We start from the raw sequence: 18114 nt of genomic DNA on the forward strand, positions 1-18114 counted from the left end.
TCATGGCTGGGATCACAGGGGTGTTGTATGTCTTTCGGGCTGTGTGGCCATGTTCCATACCTCACAACCTCTGAGGATGCCTGCCATAGATGTGGGCGAAATGTCAGGAGAGAATACTTCTGGAACATGGCCACACAGCCCGAAAGACATATAACAACCTTGTGGAGGCATTACTTTTCATTCAACCCTGGTATATTAAGAACAGTGGAATTTTTGGGTCTCCTTCTCTGGAGCTCTCCAAACAGAAGCTGGATGGCCATTTGTCGGGAGGGCTTTAGTGGCGTGCAGAAGGGGGTTGGACTGGATGGCCTTTGGGGGTCTCTTCCACATGGAGGAGCCTGAGAAGGAGGCGGCCTGAGTGCGGACACGCCCTCTAGTGGCGCTTTAAAACCGCAGCAAACACCAGACCCGGGCTCTCTCTCTCTCTCTCTCTCTCTTTCTCTCTGTTGGAGCGCAAGGAAGGATGCGCCAAGACTTCCAAGCCCTTTCTGCTCCTTTTCATAAAAGCAGAGGAAACTAGACTTGGAAGAGACCTCGAGGGCCACCCAGTCCAGGCAGGGAGACACCACCCAAGCCCTCCCGACAGATGGCCATCCCGCCTCTGCTCCAAAACCTCCAGAGAAGGAGAGTTCAACAGACTCCTAGGCAGCAACAGATTCCTCTCCTTTTCCTTCTTCTTGTTCTTCTTCTTCCAAGCCTTTCCTCCAGCGAGGACATGAGCGCCACCCTGAACCCTCTGGATCCCTCTCCGTGCGATCCTTAAGCTTCTGGATCCCTTGAGATCTCCCTTTCGCGCCTTCGGACCGTAGGCTGAAAAAGCGGCTCAAGGCGCACAGTTTCTTCTTGGATGGACGGGGCGGACGGAGGAAGAAACCGAGGTGAGTGGCTTCCTTGGTTGCCTTGAAGCCTCCAAAAAGGAAGCCTTGCTAATTCTACCTCTTGTGAGAAAACCTGTTCCCTGACCCTAAATGTATAGGCTTTTAAGCAGAGCCTGGGATGGCCATCTGCCGGGAGGGCTTTGATTGTGTCTCCCTGCCTGGCGGAAGGGGTCTAGACTGGATGTCCCTTGGGGGTTTCTTTATGAGTCTATGTCCTTTTTGTGACAAAACTAGGAAGCAAGCTCCAATCGCAATAGGAGATCCTACAAGGTACAGTAGAGTCTCACTTATCCAGCAGAATGTTGGATAAGCGAATATGTTGGATAATAAGGAGGGATTAAGGAAAAGCCTATTAAACATCAAATTAGGTTATGATTTTACAAATTAAGCACCAAAACATATTATACAACAAATTTGGCAGAAAAAGTAGTTCAATATGCAGTAATGCTACGTAGTAATTACTGTATTTACGAATTTAGCACCAAAATATCACGATGTATTGAAAACATTGACTACAAAAATGCATTGGATAATCCAGAATGTTGGATAAGTGTGTGTGTGTGTATATATATGTATGTATATACATACCTGCCTATGTATAAAAGATATTTTGGAGTTTGTGCCCAAGTCTGAACATGGGATTAACTGATGTTTGATAGACAAGAAATGGTGATTTTATTCATAGTATTTGCAATAACGTTGTGTGTAAAACCAATTTTGTGTACACTGAACATCAGAAAGCAAATGTGTCCCTCCATCAAACCCCTTCTACACTGCAATATACAACCCATATTACGGTATCTTGATTTTTTTTTATGTCAGGAGCGACTTGAGAAACTGCAAGTCGCTTCTGGTGTGAGAGAATTGGCCATCTGCAAGGATGTTGCCCAGGGGATACCTTGATGTTTTACCATCCTGTGGGAGGCTTCTCTCATGTCCCCGCATTGGAAGCTGGAGCTGACAGATGGGAGCTCACCCCACTCCCTGGATTCGAACCACAGTCTTGCTGGCACAAGGGTTTAACCCATTGTACCACTGGGGGCTCCTGGCATCTTGATTTGCACTGGATTATATGGCAGTGTAGATGCATATAATCCAATTCAAAGCAGATAATGTGGATTATCTGCTTGACTATATGGCAGCGTAGAAGCAGTTTAGCCTCAAAGTGGACTCATCCTCCAGCTAGTTCGAGAGAGAGACACCAAGGACCGCTTTTTTCGAAGCAACTTTCCGAAAGAAATAGAAACCTAGACATTCTTTGCACCAATAAATTCACCTTCTTCTTTCTTGCGACATGACATTAGAAATACAGCTTTATTTCACTGTCGTAGCTCCCCTAAAAAGGAATTACTTTCTTACAGGTAACTATGTTACTTGCAACTATTTTTCTCCTGCCAAAAATAGTTAGAAGTAAAAAAAAGAAATGAGAGATTTCCAGAGCAGAATTTTGGAACAAATGAAGCAAACCCACCCAACTTATGAGGATGATAGGAAATAGTGTGACTTGATAAATAGAATTGGAGAAAGAAAGGAGACAGACAGTGAGTAGTTAAGAACAAGTTGAACATCCCTAATATCCAATATGCGATATGTGGGTTTTGGAATGCTTACGTATATAGAATGAGCTGTCTTGGAAACGGGACCCAAATCTAAACATGAAATTCATTTATATTTCATAGACACCTTATGCACATGTTCTTTTATATTCAATATTTTTTAATAATTTTGTGCACAAAGCCAAATCTGTATGCATTGAACCACCAGAAAGTGGAAATGTCATCTCAGCCACTGACGTGGACCATTTTGAAGTATTCAAGTTCACACTTTTTCTCCAACAGACAAGAGTTCATTCTCCCACCCTGGACATCATTCCACAGATATATAAACCCCACTTGCCTAGTTTCCGACAGAACTTACAACCTCTGAGGATGCCTGCCAAAGATGTGGGCGAAACGTCAGGAGGGAATGCTTCCGGAACATGGCCATACAGCCCGGGAAACTCACAGCAACCCAGTGATTCCGGTCATGAAACCCTTCAACAACAGATTTGGAAATAATTGTTGTTTGTTTGCACTCACTTCCCACCTTTTTGCACCAGTCTGATAGATTTGGAAGGGATCCCAAGGGCCATCTAGTCCAACCCCATTCTGCCATTGAAAAAGACACCGTGAAAAAAACCTCCCAACAGATGGCCATCCAGCCTTGGTTGAAAACCCTTCATAGAAGTAAACTCCACCAAATAGCAAACAAGCGATTCAACTGTCAAACGTCTCTTTCCATGGTGAACGTTCCCAAAATTTAGTCGGAATCTCTTTTCCTGCAATTTGAATCCACTGCGGTCTCTTTCAATTCTACGATTCTGTAATCAAAGATTTAAGGTTGGGAGAGCTAAGAGGCATTCAGCTGAGCTCCGGTATCGTCATAGTTTTCCTTACTTTTATCTTTTAATATTTTTATATTATTTTACTCCCATTCTGCTCCAGTCTGTTTCAGTTATCTCCAGCTTGAGCAGTGAGCAACATTATTTTAGAAACTCTGGCTGTTTGCTCACATTACTTGTGCTGTGTATGCTGCTTCCTATTCCTTGTTGCTCATACTTATCTCAGTTACTCTGCAAACAACAGAGTAACAGAGGAGTTTCTAACTAAAACTATATAAACTGAAAACAGAAAGCTTGGCAGGTTATATGTACCTGTATTATTAAAACGCTTCGTTTATCATTGATCTCTCAAATCATTTCAACAGTTCCAAGTAGAAATCAATAAATAACTGAAATTTAATAACAATGTATCTCATAGTTTGGGCCAGTTACAGTTGCTGAATGGAGCTAAAACAATTTTTAAAACTTTTTTCAGTTTCAGGAGCGACTTGAGAGACTGCAGGTCGCTTCTGGTGTGAGAGAATTGGCCGTCTGCAAGGACGTTGCCCAGGGGATGGATGTTTGATGTTTTTACTATCCTTTTGGGAGGCTTCTCTCATGTCCCCTCATGGAGCTGGAGCTGACAGAGAAAGCTCAGCTGCACTCACTCTCTCCGGGTTGGATTTGAACCACCAACCTTCAGGTCAGCAACCCAACCTTCAAGTCAGCAGTCCTACCGGCACAAGGGTTTAACCCGCTGCACCACCGGGGGCTGCAATTAAAATGACATAAGTAGTTAAAAGCAGCGGATAATGACAGCTAAATATAAGTGATCTTTGAAGATCATTCCTATCTGAGAGTAGAAGCAGAACCCCGTGGAAGCATCTACACTACAGAATAGATTAAGTTTAACACCACTTTAGCTGCCATGGTTCAATGCTATGGAGTCCTGTGATCATGAAGGATTGCAGACAGAAAAGTCAAAGAATGCATCTACACTATAGATTAGTGGTTCTCAACCTTCCTAATGCCGGGACCCCTTAATGCAGACCCCAACCATAAAATTATTTTCATTGCTACTTCGTAACTAATTTTGCTCCTGTTATGAATCGTAATGTAAATATCTGGTATGCAGGATGTATTTTCATTCACTGGGCCACATTTGGCCCAAATATCCGATACACCCAAATTTGAATAATGGTGGGGTTGAGGGGGTTGATTTTGTCATTTGGGAGTTGTAGTTCCTGGGATTTATAGTTCACCTACAATCAAAGAGCATTCTGAACTCCACCAACAATGGAATTGATCCAAACTTGGCACACAGAACTCCCATGAACAACAGAAAATATTGGAAGGGTTTAGTGGGCATTGGGTTTGAGTTTGGGAGTTGTAGTTCATCTACATCCAGAGATTGCTGTGGACCCAGGGGTCCCGGCCCCCAGGTTGAGAAACGCGACACTACATCATGCTGGTTCCATTACTCAACTGCATGCATGTAAATTTATTTATTTATTTGCAGTATTTATATTCCGCCCTTCTCACCCCGAAGGGGACTCAGGGCGGATCACATTACACATATAAGGCAAACATTCAATGCCTTTTAACATAGAACAAAGATAAGACAAACACGGGGCTTCGAGCTGGCCTCGAACTCATGACCTCTTGGTCAGAGTGATTTGTTGCAGTTGGTTGCTCAACAGCAAAATTGACATGTTCCAGCCATGATGTAGCATCCCACAATTTTTTATTTTATTTTTTCGTGTCAGGAGCAACCGGAGTTGCTTCTGGAGTGAGAGAATTGGCTGTCTGCAAGGACGTTGCCCAGGGGACGCCCGGATGTTTTGATGTTTTTACCATCCTTGTGGGAGGCTTCTCTCGTGTCCCCGCATCCCACAATGATGGATCTGGACCAACCTTGGCACAAATACTCAGCATGCCCAGATCTAAATACTGGTGGAATTTTGGGGAAAGAGACATTGACATTTGAGAGTTGTGGTTGCTGGGATTTATAGTTCACCTACAATCAAAGAGCATTCTGGATTCCACCAACGATGAAATTGAACCAAACTTGGCACACAGAACTCCCATGACCAACAGAAAATACTGGAAAGGTCTGCTGGGCATTGACCTTGAGTTTAGGAGTTGTAGTTCACCTACTTCCAGAGAGCACTGTGGTCTCAAACAATGATGGATCTGGACCAAACTTAGCACGAATACTCAGTATGTCCTAATTTGAACACTGTTGGAATTTGAGGAAAATAGACCTCGATATTTGGGAGTTGCAGTTGCTGGGATTTATAGTTCACTTACAATCAAAGAGCATTCTGAATTCCACCAACGATGAAATTGAACCAAACTTAGCACTCAGAACTCCCATGACCAATAGAAAATACTGGAAGGGTTTCGTGGGCATTGGGTTTGAGTTTGGGATTTGTAGTTCACCTATATCCAGAGAGCAGTGCGGACTCCAAACAATGATGGATCTGGACCAAACTTGGCACAAATACTCAATATGCCCAAATGTGAACACTGGTGGAGTTTGGGGAAAAGAGACCTTGACATTTGGGAGTTATGGTTGCTGGGATTTATAGTACACCTACAATCAAAGAGCATTCTGAATTCCACCAACGATGAAATTGAACCAAACTTGGCACACAGAACTCTCATGACCAACAGAAAATACTGGAAGGGTTTAGTGGGCATTGGGTTTGAGTTTGGGAGCTGTAGTTCACCTACATCCAGAGAGCATTGTGGACTCCAAACAATGATGGATCTGGACCAAACTTGGCACAAATACTCAATATGCCCAAATGTGAACACTGGTGGAGTTTGGGGAAAAGAGACCTTGACATTTGGGAGTTGTGGTTGCTGGGATTTATAGTTCACCTACAATCAAAGAGCATTCTGAACTCCACCAGCAATGGAAGTGAAGCAAACTTGGCACACAGAATTCCTATGACCAACAGAAAATACTGGAAGGGTTTGGTAGGCATTCGCCTTGAGTTTTGGAGTTATAGTTCACCTACATCCAGAGAACATTGTGGACTCAAACAATGATGGATCTGGACCAAATTTGGCACAAATACTCAATATGTCCAAATGTGAACAATGGTGGAGTTTGGGAAAAAGAGACCTTGACATTTGGGAGTTGTGGCTGCTGGGATTTATATTTCAGAATGCAATCAAAGAGCATTCTGAATTCCACCAATGATGAAATTGAACCAAACTTGGCACACAGAACTCTCATGACCAACAGAAAATATTGGAAGGGTTTGGTGAGCATTGACCTTGAGTTTGGGATTTGTAGTTTATTACGCCAGATTGACATGTGTGTGTGTAAAGAAATCCTTTGCAAAGTTGCTTGGATTATGATCTCTGCAAAAAGGGAGCTCAGCTTTTGCAGAGAGCTAAACCACGCCTAAAACAATGTATCGTTTTGAGAGCAGATGGCTGAAATTGACAGTTGGGATTTGAGCTTGCTGGGAGAGCACAGGAAAAAGAAAGCTCTCTAATAGCTACGGTTAAGTAGCTGATTAATATGCTATGCTGTATATATATTGATGCTGATTGATTAGGTTATTGATCTTATGCAACTACATGGACATTGTATGATTGCAGAATTGTTTTGTATTTCAACTCTACAAGCAAGAGTAAAGTTCCTTTGTTCATTTAAATTCCTCTGCCTGGTCTGAGTCTTTTGCACATGGTGTTCACTGGATGCTACTGATTCCGCTACACACTCAACATAGTAACATAGTTCACCTACATCCAGAGAGCATTGTGGACTCAAACAATGATGGATCTGGACCAAACTTGGCACAAATACTCAATATGCCCAAATTTGAATACTGGTGGAGTTTGGGGAAAAGAGACCTTGATATCTGGAGTTGTAGTTGCTGGAATTTATAGTTCTGAACCCCACCAATGATAGAATTGGGCAATTTGGATGTCGAACTGCATTATAGATGCACCCAAAGCCATGTTCTACCAAAAAAGGCGACCAAAGGGTTATTTTTTTTCCTAGCAGGATGAGAAGGCATAAATCGTCCTGTCCCTTGGAGAAGCTCTCTCCCCAATTTATTTTCGGCAGTCAATACAAAGACAGTCTGTTGAGAAGCCGGATGAGAAGCAGGTACATATTTGCTGGGACTTGATGGATGGAGCTGTCAGTCCACTTAAATTGGGTGTTTTAAACAAGGGAAAGGAAAGATCCGCAAGCAAAGGAGAGTCTGTATCAGGTATTGGCAAACTTGGGCCCTCCAGGTGTTTTGGACTTCAACTCCCACAATTCCTAACAGCCTACCGGCTGTTAGGAATTGTGGGAGTTGAAGTCCAAAACACCTGGAGGGCCCAAGTTTGCCCATGCCTGGTCTAGACACTCGATTCCTATTGACACAACCTAGATGTAAATAACCGTTTGGGTCCAGATACTGCCAAAGGGAAGACAAATCAGCCAGGCTTTGGTATCGACAGAAAGCAAGATTACCATCAGCTGCTTGTGATTAATTGGAACTGTCATCTGAGTTTTCCTTTAACCCAATAAATAACTAATCACAGCCTCATTAAGGCATTCATCACGTCAATGTGTATCTCCAGTTTGTGATGTTTGCTGAGTGCCGTAGATTAATGGCATGGCACTTCAATCAAGCCTAGTTCGCAACCAAAGCGTTTCTTCTTTTGCTGGCAACTTCCCAGTTAAGTCCACTCTATGCAGAATTACAACCTAAATCTGCTTCCAGACTATAGAATTAATGCAGTTGGATCCCACTTTAACTGCCATGGTGTATTGCCATTATGGGGTTAGTAATTTTGCAAGGTCTTTCGCCTTCTCTTTGCCTCACCAAATTTAAAATCCCAGGATTCTATTGCATTGACCCATAGCAGTTTAAATTGGTATCAAACTGTATTAATTCTGGGGTTGTTCTATGTATTTCGGGCTGTGTGGCCATGTTCCAGAAGTATTCTCTCCTGATGTTTCACCCACATCTATGGCAGGCATCCTCAGAGGTTGTGAGGTATGGATCACAACCTCTGAGGATGCCTGCCATAGATGTGGGCGAAATGTCAGGAGAGAATACTTCTGGAACATGGCCACACAGCCCGAAAGACATACAACACCCCTGTGATCCCGGCCATGAAAGCCTTCGACAACACATTGTATTAATTCTACTGTTGAAGGCTTTCATGGCCGGAATCACTGGAATTCTTTCAGCTTCAAAGTCTGGCTGCTTACTGCCTGGGGGAATCCTTTGTTGGGAGGTGTTAGCTGGCTCTGATTGATTGTCTCCAGCAACTACCATGTCGGACTACACAGAAAAGCCATTGCAATCCACAAGCATGTAATAATAATAGTAATAATAATAATAATCACAAACCTGCAAAAGTATTGGAGAATGAGCACGCAAAGATACTGTGGGACTTCCGAATCCAGACTGTCAAAGTTCTGGAACACAACACACCAGACATCACAGTTGTGGAAAAGAAAAAGGTTTGGATCATTGATGTTGCCATCCCAGGTGACAGTCGCATTGACGAAAAACAACAGGAAAAACTCAGCCGCTCTCAGGACCTCAAGACTGAACTTCAAAGACTCTGGCAGAAACCAGTGCAGGTGGTCCCGGTGGTGATGGGCACATTGGGTGCCGTGCCAAAAGATCTCAGTCGGCATTTGGAAACAATAGACATTGACAAAATTACGATCTGCCAATTGCAAAAGGCCACCCTACTGGGATCTGCGCGCATCATCCAAAAATACATCACACAGTCCTAGACACTTGGGAAGTGTTCGACTTGTGGTTTTGTGAAACGAAATCCAGCATATCTATCTTGTTTGCTGTGTCATAATAAAATAATAATCTTTATTCTTATACCCATCTCCCCGAAGGGACTCGGGGTGGCTTACATAGGGCGAAAGCCCAAGCAAATACAATAAGGAACATAAAACACATCAAACTGAAAAAAACCACACACAAATGAAAATAAACATTAACATAATTTTTTTTTGGTAAAAACATATTAAAATACAGCAATAAAATCATAAAAATGAACTGGGCAAAAGTGCGATAAGTGTGTTATGAAACATGAGGTAGTTAATAAAGTGCTACAAAATCGTGGAGGATTTGGGGTGGGGTGGACCCTGTAGTTGTATCAGGAAATTGACAAAGCGAGATGCAACCAATCGGAATGAGGACACCAAAACAAAAGTCTATTATGCAGATGGGGGCATGTGGACAATTTCAATAGAAAGTGGGAAACCATGAAAATGAACAAAATCTGGCTACCAATATTTAAAAACTCTAAAATTAGGACAGTAAATAAAAAACAACATTCAGAAAACAGGCGAATTCCAGACAGGAAACAATCAGGGCCAGCTAACACCTCCCAACAAAGAATTCCCCCAGGCAGTAAGCAGCCAGACCTTGAAGCTGAAAGGCTATCCAATGTTAATCATGGTGGCCAATGGCAACATTCACACTTTTCTCCAACCGACAAGAGTTATTTCTCTCACCCTGGACATCATTCCACAGATATATAAACCCCACCTGCCTAGTTTCCCACAGACCTCACAACCTCTGAGGATACCTACCATAGATGTGGGCAAAACGTCAGGAGAGAATGCTTCTGGAGCATGACCATACAGCCCGGAAAACTCACAGTAACTCACTGTATTAATTCTAGATGCACCTTACATCACTAATTACTCCTAAGAGACAAAATTGTGCCCTGCAAATGGGTTGGACTAGAAATCCTAATTATTCCTGGTCTGCATATCCAACAGATTTGTATTGCACTGGGCTTGCAAACTAGTTATTAGTAATAATTATTAGTTACAGTAATAATTTGGACTAGATGGCCAGGGAGGTCTCATCCAACTCTATGATTCTATAATTAAGCGTAGTTAGTTAATAGTAACAATTAAGGATTGTAATTCATTCCATTTTGCAGCCATGAAAGCGTAACTACATTGCACATAGGCTGTTGCAATTTAAAAAAAAATTAAGTGCTAAAATCCCACTTGCTAGAGATTTCCTCCTTTATATTTATCAAAGGAAAAAAAGTGCCACAAGCTTGTAGCATTCTAATATATACATTTCAACAGAGATTATCCATTTAATTGCAAGAAAGCTGGTTTTAAAAGCTACTTTTAATACAGCATAACAAAAGAGTGAATCCTTTTGAGGTCTTCTCACCTATCAGCATAAATGATTGCTTTTAACAAGTAATTTTCCAGGTTCTGGGAAATTTGTTTTTCAGACCATTTCTAAACATCTTTTGTTTGCACTCAGAAATGGACGGGGGTGCAAATATTGGGAAAATCTTACCAATGGAAAGGGTTTTTTCCATTTTTCCAAGGTCTGTATTGGAAATCTGTCTGACAGGGAATGGAAAGGAAAACACTTTCCATTATGCTGTATTTTTCCTTCCTTCTTTCTTTCTGTTCGGACCATCCTGTGGAAAGCTGTGTTTGGAAATTGTGTCATTGCAGCCAAGGCTCAAGTCAGGTCCAAGAATCTTTCAGGCTAGTATATGTCTGTAGTAATCAGACAATCGCATTATTGCAAGGCCTTACTAATTGAGTCTCCATATTCTGCAGGAAATCTGTAGCTGGATTTCCATCCTAAGAAGTCACTGAATTTTAATCAGTTGTGCTAGTGGAAGTTTTAATGTTTTGCACTCATGCTGCGTTCATTAAGGTACCTCCATCCCTGGCCTTTGGATGACTTTCCCCCCCATGTTATGCTGTTTCACAGTTGAAAATTATACTTATGTACTGCTCTTTCAACCTTTGTTTTGCCCTTTTGACCGCTGCTATGCTCTGAGCACAAGTGGGTCATATTTATGGGGAAATTTGTCTTTCCATCTGAGCAAGTTGTTTAACAGTATTAGGCACAAATGTGTTTTCCTTGTATAGGTTCACACAGCGCTATCTAGTGGCCAGTCTTGCATTTGCAAGTTGAAAAAAGATACTTCCACTTTTCAACCATTTTCACTTTCTGACGACTGTCTATGTTTTTTAATCTATGTGTTTTAAATTGTTTGATGTTGTTTTCTATTGGAGTTCAATTATGTTGTAACCTGGCTTGAGCCTTGGGAAGAGGCAGGTAAAATTATTATTATTATTATTATTATTATTATTATTATTATTATTATTATTATATTATGACACAGCAAACAAGATAGACATGCTGGATTTCGTATCACAAAATCACAAGTTGAACACTTCCCAAGTGTCTAGGACTGTGTGATGTATTTTCGGATGATGCGCGCAGATCCCAGCAGGGTGGCCTTTTGCAGTTGGCAGATCGTAATTTTGTCAATGCATATTGTTTCCAAATGCCGGCTGAGATCTGTAATAATAATTATATTATTAATAATAATTATTATTATCCTCAAATCCTGATTCTGACCATTGAAATAATAAATAATACATACATATGGCAGGAAGGTCATACATCAAATGGGTTTCAGAGCCCAATGTTACCTTTATTCACAATGACATTCATTTTATATAGATATAGATGTAGATGGCTATGATTTATTACTGGGTTTTCATGTTGTTGTAAAACTTTTTCAGGTCATTCACCTTTATATATAATTCACGTCTTGTTGCTGTCTGCAGTCAAGTCAGTTTAAAGTTATTGTGACTTTATGAATGCAAAAAAATCCAAGAATGAATGCAGCTTGGCCCCGTCTCCACCGCCATATAATCCAGATTGTCAAAGCAGACAACCCACATCATCTACTTTGAGCTGGATTATATGAGTCTACACTGCCATATGATCCCGTTCAAAGCAGATAATATGGATTTTATACGGCAGTGTAGAAGGGGTCTCTGTTGCCAATATAACAAAACCTTATTTCAATAGTTATACTTGTTCTTAATGTTTCAATAAAAAAGTCAAGTATCCTTTCTAGTTTCAGAAATATACTAAAAACCTATTTTAGGTACTAAGACTTCTATTACATCAAACACATTGCATGTTTTTTAGAAGTGTTAAAGTTTGACTAGTAATAATGACATATTGCAAAGATTTTTCCATTGCTCCACAAGTTTATCTCACTAGCAATAAAATGTCCAGCCGAGAGAAAATTTGATCGGCTGGAAATCAGTGTGGGATTTAGGCTGGATCTACACTGCCCTGTATCCCAGGATCTGATCCCAGATTATCTACCTTGAACTGGATTATGTGAGTCTACACTGCCGGGTAATCTGGGATAAGAAGATAATCTGGAATCAGATCCTGGGATACAAGACAGTGTAGATCCAGCCTAAAATAAGAGGTGAGAAGTCCATTTTAACTGTATTATTGTGATCATTGTCTTTGAAGAGGAGAAGTTAACTAATTGAAATATATAGTGACACTAACATATATATCTGGCATTGCCCAGGTGTTGTTGGGAATATTGCCTGCCCACTTCTTCCCTTCTTCCCTTCTCTTTCCCTCCCTTCATTCATTCTTTCCTTCTTCCCTTCCTTTTATCTCTCTTCCCCATTCCCTCCCTCCCTTATACTTTTCCTTCCATCCATCCATCCATCCTGTCATATACATGTCATATTTGGGTTGCTATGAGTTTTTCGGACTGTGTGGTCATGTTCCAACAGCATTCTCTCCTGACGTTTCTCCTGCATCTGTGGCTGGCATCTTCAGAGGTCTCTTGGCAGTAAAGCAAGTGGAGTGTATATCTCTCTCTAGAATAATGACCAGGGTGGGAGAAAGAACTCTTTGTCTGTTTAAACCAAATGTGAATGTTGCAATGAGCAGGCTTGATTAGCATTGAGTAGCCATGAAGCTGCAATGATTGTTTAATATTTTAATTATGTCTATTTTAAATCATGACTTGTTAATTTGTTTTTAAATGCATTCTTTGATGTCTTAACTATTGATTTTATGATATTATATGATTGTATGATATGTGAACCGCTCTGAGTCCCCGCTCTGAGTCCCCGTTATTATTATTATTATTATTATTATTATTATTATTATTATTATTATTATTATTATTATTATTTTATTATGACACAGCAAACAAGATAGATATGCTGGATTTCGTATCACAAAATCACAAGTCGAACATTTCCCAAGTGTCTAGGACTGTGTGATGTATTTTCTGATGATGCGTGCAGATCCCAGCAGGGTGGCCTTTTGCAGCTGGCAGATCGTAATGTTGTCAATGTCTATTGTTTCCAAATGCCGGTTGAGATCTTTTGGCACAGCACCCAATGTGCCCATCACCACCGGGACCACCGGGATTATTATTATTATTATTATTAAAGTCAATCAGTGAGGGTATCTGCGTAGAGGTATTCTGGCTGTTATTGCCTGGAGGCATCCTGTGCTTGGGATGTATTAATTAGTACTTGATTGTTTGCTGTCTGGAGTTCTCCTGTTTCTGAGTTGTGTTCTTTATTTACTGCCTTGATCCTGGTGTTCTTTAATTCTGGTAAAACACGTATTTTGTTCATTTTCATGGTTTCCTCCTTTCTGTTGAAATTGTTGACCTGAGTGTAGATTTCAATGGCTTCTCTGTGTAGTCTGGCATGATGGTGGTCAGAGTGGCCCAGAATCAAAGAATACGAAAGGCACTGCAGACTAATTCAAGCAGAGAAGCCAGCTATAGCAGAGCACATGATGAACCAACCTAGACACAGCATATTATGAGAACACAGAAATACTTGTTACCAATATTATAAAAAACAACATAATCAAGACAATAAATAAGGAACACCACTCAGAAACAGAGGAACTCCAGACAGCAAACAACAGAGTGCCAGTGAACACCTTCCAAACAGAGGATGCCTCCAGGCAACAGAGGCCAGGTTACTTCTATGCAGATACACTCACTTATTTATTTATTTGCAGCATTTATATTCCGCCCTTCTTTCTCACCCCAAAGGGGACTCAGGGCGGATTACAATGAACACATATATGGCAAACATTCAATGCCAACAGACAAACAACATATATAGACAGACACAGAGGCATTTAACATTTTTTTCCAGCTTCACGATTCCGGCCACAGGGGGAGCTGTTGCTTCACTCTCCACTAGTGGCTGTACTTCCTCATTCCTTTCCTCGTGTTTTGCTGGCAGTTTTATGATGTTGTAAATTAGTTAAATTAGCCTCCCACATAAAGTGTACCTAAATTTCCCTAATTGACAGATGCAATTTCGGGGCTGCATAGGTCAACAGCAAGCCGGGCTATTTAATGGTCAGGGGCTTAACCCGACCTGGGCTTCGAACTCATGACCTCTCGGTCAGTAGTGATTTATTGCAGCTGGTTACTAGCCAGCTGCGCCACAGCCCGGCCCATTATTAACTTTGCAGCTTCATGGCTACTCATGCTATTTGAGCTTGTTAGTTGCAACATTTACATTTGCTTCAAACAGGCAAGCATTCTTTCTCTCACCCTGGACATTATTCCACAGGTATATACATTCCACTTAATAGACTTTATTTATATTCCGCTTTATCTCCCCAGAGGGACTCAGCAAACAACCAAGTGCCAAACAGAAGATGCCTCCAGGCAACACAGGTCAGGTTACTTCTATGCAGATACCCTCACTGATTGGCTTTGCGGCTTCATGGCTACTCAATGCTATTCAAGTTTGCTAATTGCAATATCCTGGGAAATATAGGAAGATGTCTGTGACAGCATCCAAATTCCTCCCTGAGCTTCCCATGTTCTAACCAGCCATGGGCAAACTTGGGCCTTCCAGGTGTTTTGGACTTCAACTCCCACAATTCCTAACAGCCTACCGGCTGTTAGGAATTGTGGGAGTTGAAGTCCAAAACACCTGGAAGGCCCATGTTTGCCCATGCCTGTCTTAACCGCTCTGCTCTTGTTCCAGCCCGAGGCCATGCATTCCTTTGCCAACTGTTCCAACTGGGAATGGATGTTCTCCACGAGGCCGACCTACCACGAGAACCTCTGCAACGGCAGCAACCTGGAAGAGGAGAACCACAGCTACTGTGACCCCGAGGTCTTGAACATGACGGCCGAGCAGCTCCGGCTCAAGTACCTGGGTCCCCGCCAGTCGGGCTTCTTCATCCCGGTCTGCACCGCGTACCTCTTGATCTTTGTGGTGGGGGCGCTGGGGAACATGCTCACCTGCCTGGTCATCATCCAGCACCGCTTCATGCGCACGCCCACCAACTACTACCTGTTCAGCTTGGCCGCCTCCGACCTGCTGGTGCTGCTCCTGGGGATGCCGATGGAGATCTACGAGATGTGGAGCAACTACCCGTTCCTCTTGGGCTCCGGCGGCTGCTGCTTCAAGACGCTGCTCTTCGAGGCCGTCTGCTTTGCCTCCATCCTCAACGTCACGGCCCTCAGCGTGGAGCGCTACATCGCCGTGGTCCACCCGCTGAAGGCCAAGTACGTGGTGACCAAGACCCACGCCAAGCGGGTCATTGTCACCGTCTGGGTGCTGTCCGTCCTCTGCTCCGTGCCCAACACCAGCCTCCACGGGATCCAGACCCTCTACGTGCCCTGCTGGGGGGTGGTCCCCGACTCGGCCACCTGCACCCTGGTCAAGTCCCGCCTGATGTACAACCTCATCATCCAGGTCACCACCATCGTCTTCTTCTTCCTGCCCATGGGCGTCATCAGCGTCCTCTACCTCCTCATCGGGCTCCAGCTGCGGAAGGAGAAGATGCTCGAAGCTCTGGAGGCCAAGTCCGGAGGCGGGTGCGACTATCACAACGTCCGCCTCCGGCAGAAGAAGGCCAGGAGGAGGCAGGTGACCAACATGCTGTGTAAGTTGAGCGCAAGGGCCCAAGAAGTCAGAAGGTGGTGAAATGGCAGACAAAGGTTTTGAGGTAATGAGACAAAGAGAGTTCCGGTGGCTGTAGAAAAAAAGAAGTTTATTCTCAGTGGCCAGAGAGAATACAGACCCTCCTGTCTCCAGGAAAAAAGGGTACAGAACAAAGAAACACAGGTTCTTTTATACCATTTTCCCTCCATCTACCTACGTCATATAGGCATTATCCATCACCAATTAGTGTCAAAAAAGTCTTACTTTGCACTTTACTAAAAGCTACTTTTGCATTTTCCTAAAATATAGGCTACTTATCTAAGGAATTCCTATCTAGGCCTTCTGGGATCCATTAATTGAGGAATTCTCTCCTATCTTAGCTTGTCAGGGAGTCATTAGCACTCCTACATGGTGCCAGGTCTTATCTTGATATCCCTTAATTTGTCTTTTGTCCATTAGCATGGAGCTTTATTTATTTATTATTTATTTATTTACAGCATTTATATTCCGCCCTTCTCACCCTGAAGGGGACTCAGGGCAGATCACATTGCACACATAAAGGCAAACATTCAATGCCATGACATAGAACAGAGACAGAGACAAGATGCAGGCTGGCCTCGAACTCATGACCTCTTGGTAAGAGTGATTTGTTGATTTGTTGCAGCTGGCTTGTTATCCAGCCTGCGCCACAGCCCGGCCTATTCTAGTCTTGTCTATTCTTTATCTATTCTTGTTGACACTTGACATATGTCTCTGGCACTTAGGGTGAATTTTGGTCTCTGCTTATGGGGAGACGGTTATTTGCTAGGCAGAGTGTATTTTGAAGCTATATGCACACATTCTGCTAGTGATTATATATTTTCTTATTCCTATTTTTAATATGATTACATTAAATATATAGTTTCCAATACAAGTATTATATTTTTCCAATACACCTTCATCAGTGGAAATGTGTGGCCTTCCAGTCACATTGAGTGCTAAGCGAAGAAATTTTATTATAGATGCTTCAGAGTGCACAGGGCTGGAGGGGAAAGTGCTGTTTCTTCATGGATTATTTCAGTCGTAAAAGGCACTTGTTGACAGAGCTCGGTTCTGATACGAATAATATTTACTTCTCTAAAATTGCTAAAATGTCAAGTGACACCAATGTGGGGTTATCTTTTGTCAGGAGAAATGGAAACCGTACCACTTCCCCTTTATTATCTGCTGATAGAGATTCAGTGCTGTCTATATTCCGTTGGTGTAATCTCTGAGCGGTTAGACTCAATTTAACCCTCTCTGGGGGAGATTCCACCAAAAATGTAGCAGAGTAGCAAAAGTAAACTTTCAAATGCAGCTGTTACTGTATATACTCGAGTATAAGCCTAGTTTTTCAGGGTCCCGGTTGGCTTATATTTGGGACAGTTTATACTCCAGAATACAGTAGAGTCTCACTTATCCAACATTCGCTTATCCAACGTTCTGGATTATCCAACGCATTTTTGTAGTCAATGTTTTCAATACATCGTGATATTTTGGTGCTAAATTCGTAAAAACAGTAATTACTACATAGCATTACTGCGTATTGAACTACTTTTTCTGTCAAATTTTGTTGTATAACATGATGTTTTGGTGCTTAATTTGTAAAATCATAACCTAATTTGGTGTTTAATAGTCTTCTTCTTAATCTCTCCTTATTATCCAACACATTTGCTTATCCAACGTTCTGCTGGTCCGTTTATGTTGGATAAGTGAGACTCTACTGTATATGGTAAATTTATTATTTTTCTCTATTATTGTTGCTATTATTACATTTATTTTACTCTATTTTTATTATTATTAATAATACATTTATTATTTCACTCTGATCTTATTATTATTATTGCATTTATTATTTTCCTGTATTTATTATTATTATATGTATTATTTTATTCTATTATTATTAAAAGGATACATAAGCACATTTACATTGAAGAAAATTAGAATAATGATCAGAGTTGGACAGTCTTATCTTAAATTTGTGCTTTATGTAAATATTCAAAAACATTTAACCTACTGATGCCTCAATTGATGTATTTTTATTGGTATCTGTTTTTATTTCTGAAATTTACCACCCTCGGCTTATACTGAAGTCAATGTTT

At 41.7% G+C, this 18114-nt stretch overlaps 1 protein-coding gene across 2 annotated transcripts in view; it reads left to right on the forward strand.

Annotated features, from left to right (window-relative positions):
• The first annotated feature begins 313 nt into the window (after positions 1-313).
• The window catches only part of nmur1 (neuromedin U receptor 1), a 28475-nt gene continuing 10674 nt past the window's right edge, over positions 314-18114 (forward strand). The window contains exons 1-2 of one of the 2 annotated variants that reach the window (XM_008117860.3): positions 314-878; positions 15089-15995. In XM_008117860.3, coding sequence (XP_008116067.1) covers positions 15098-15995 — 898 coding nt within the window. In that variant the 5' untranslated portion in view covers positions 314-878; positions 15089-15097. Of the gene's footprint in view, positions 879-1551; positions 7370-15088; positions 15996-18114 lie in introns of those variants that run through there. The other variant, XM_062976891.1, reaches the window with a different exon arrangement.

This window comes from Anolis carolinensis, chromosome 3, assembly GCF_035594765.1.
Source record: "Anolis carolinensis isolate JA03-04 chromosome 3, rAnoCar3.1.pri, whole genome shotgun sequence".
NCBI classification, from domain to species: domain Eukaryota; kingdom Metazoa; phylum Chordata; class Lepidosauria; order Squamata; family Dactyloidae; genus Anolis; species Anolis carolinensis.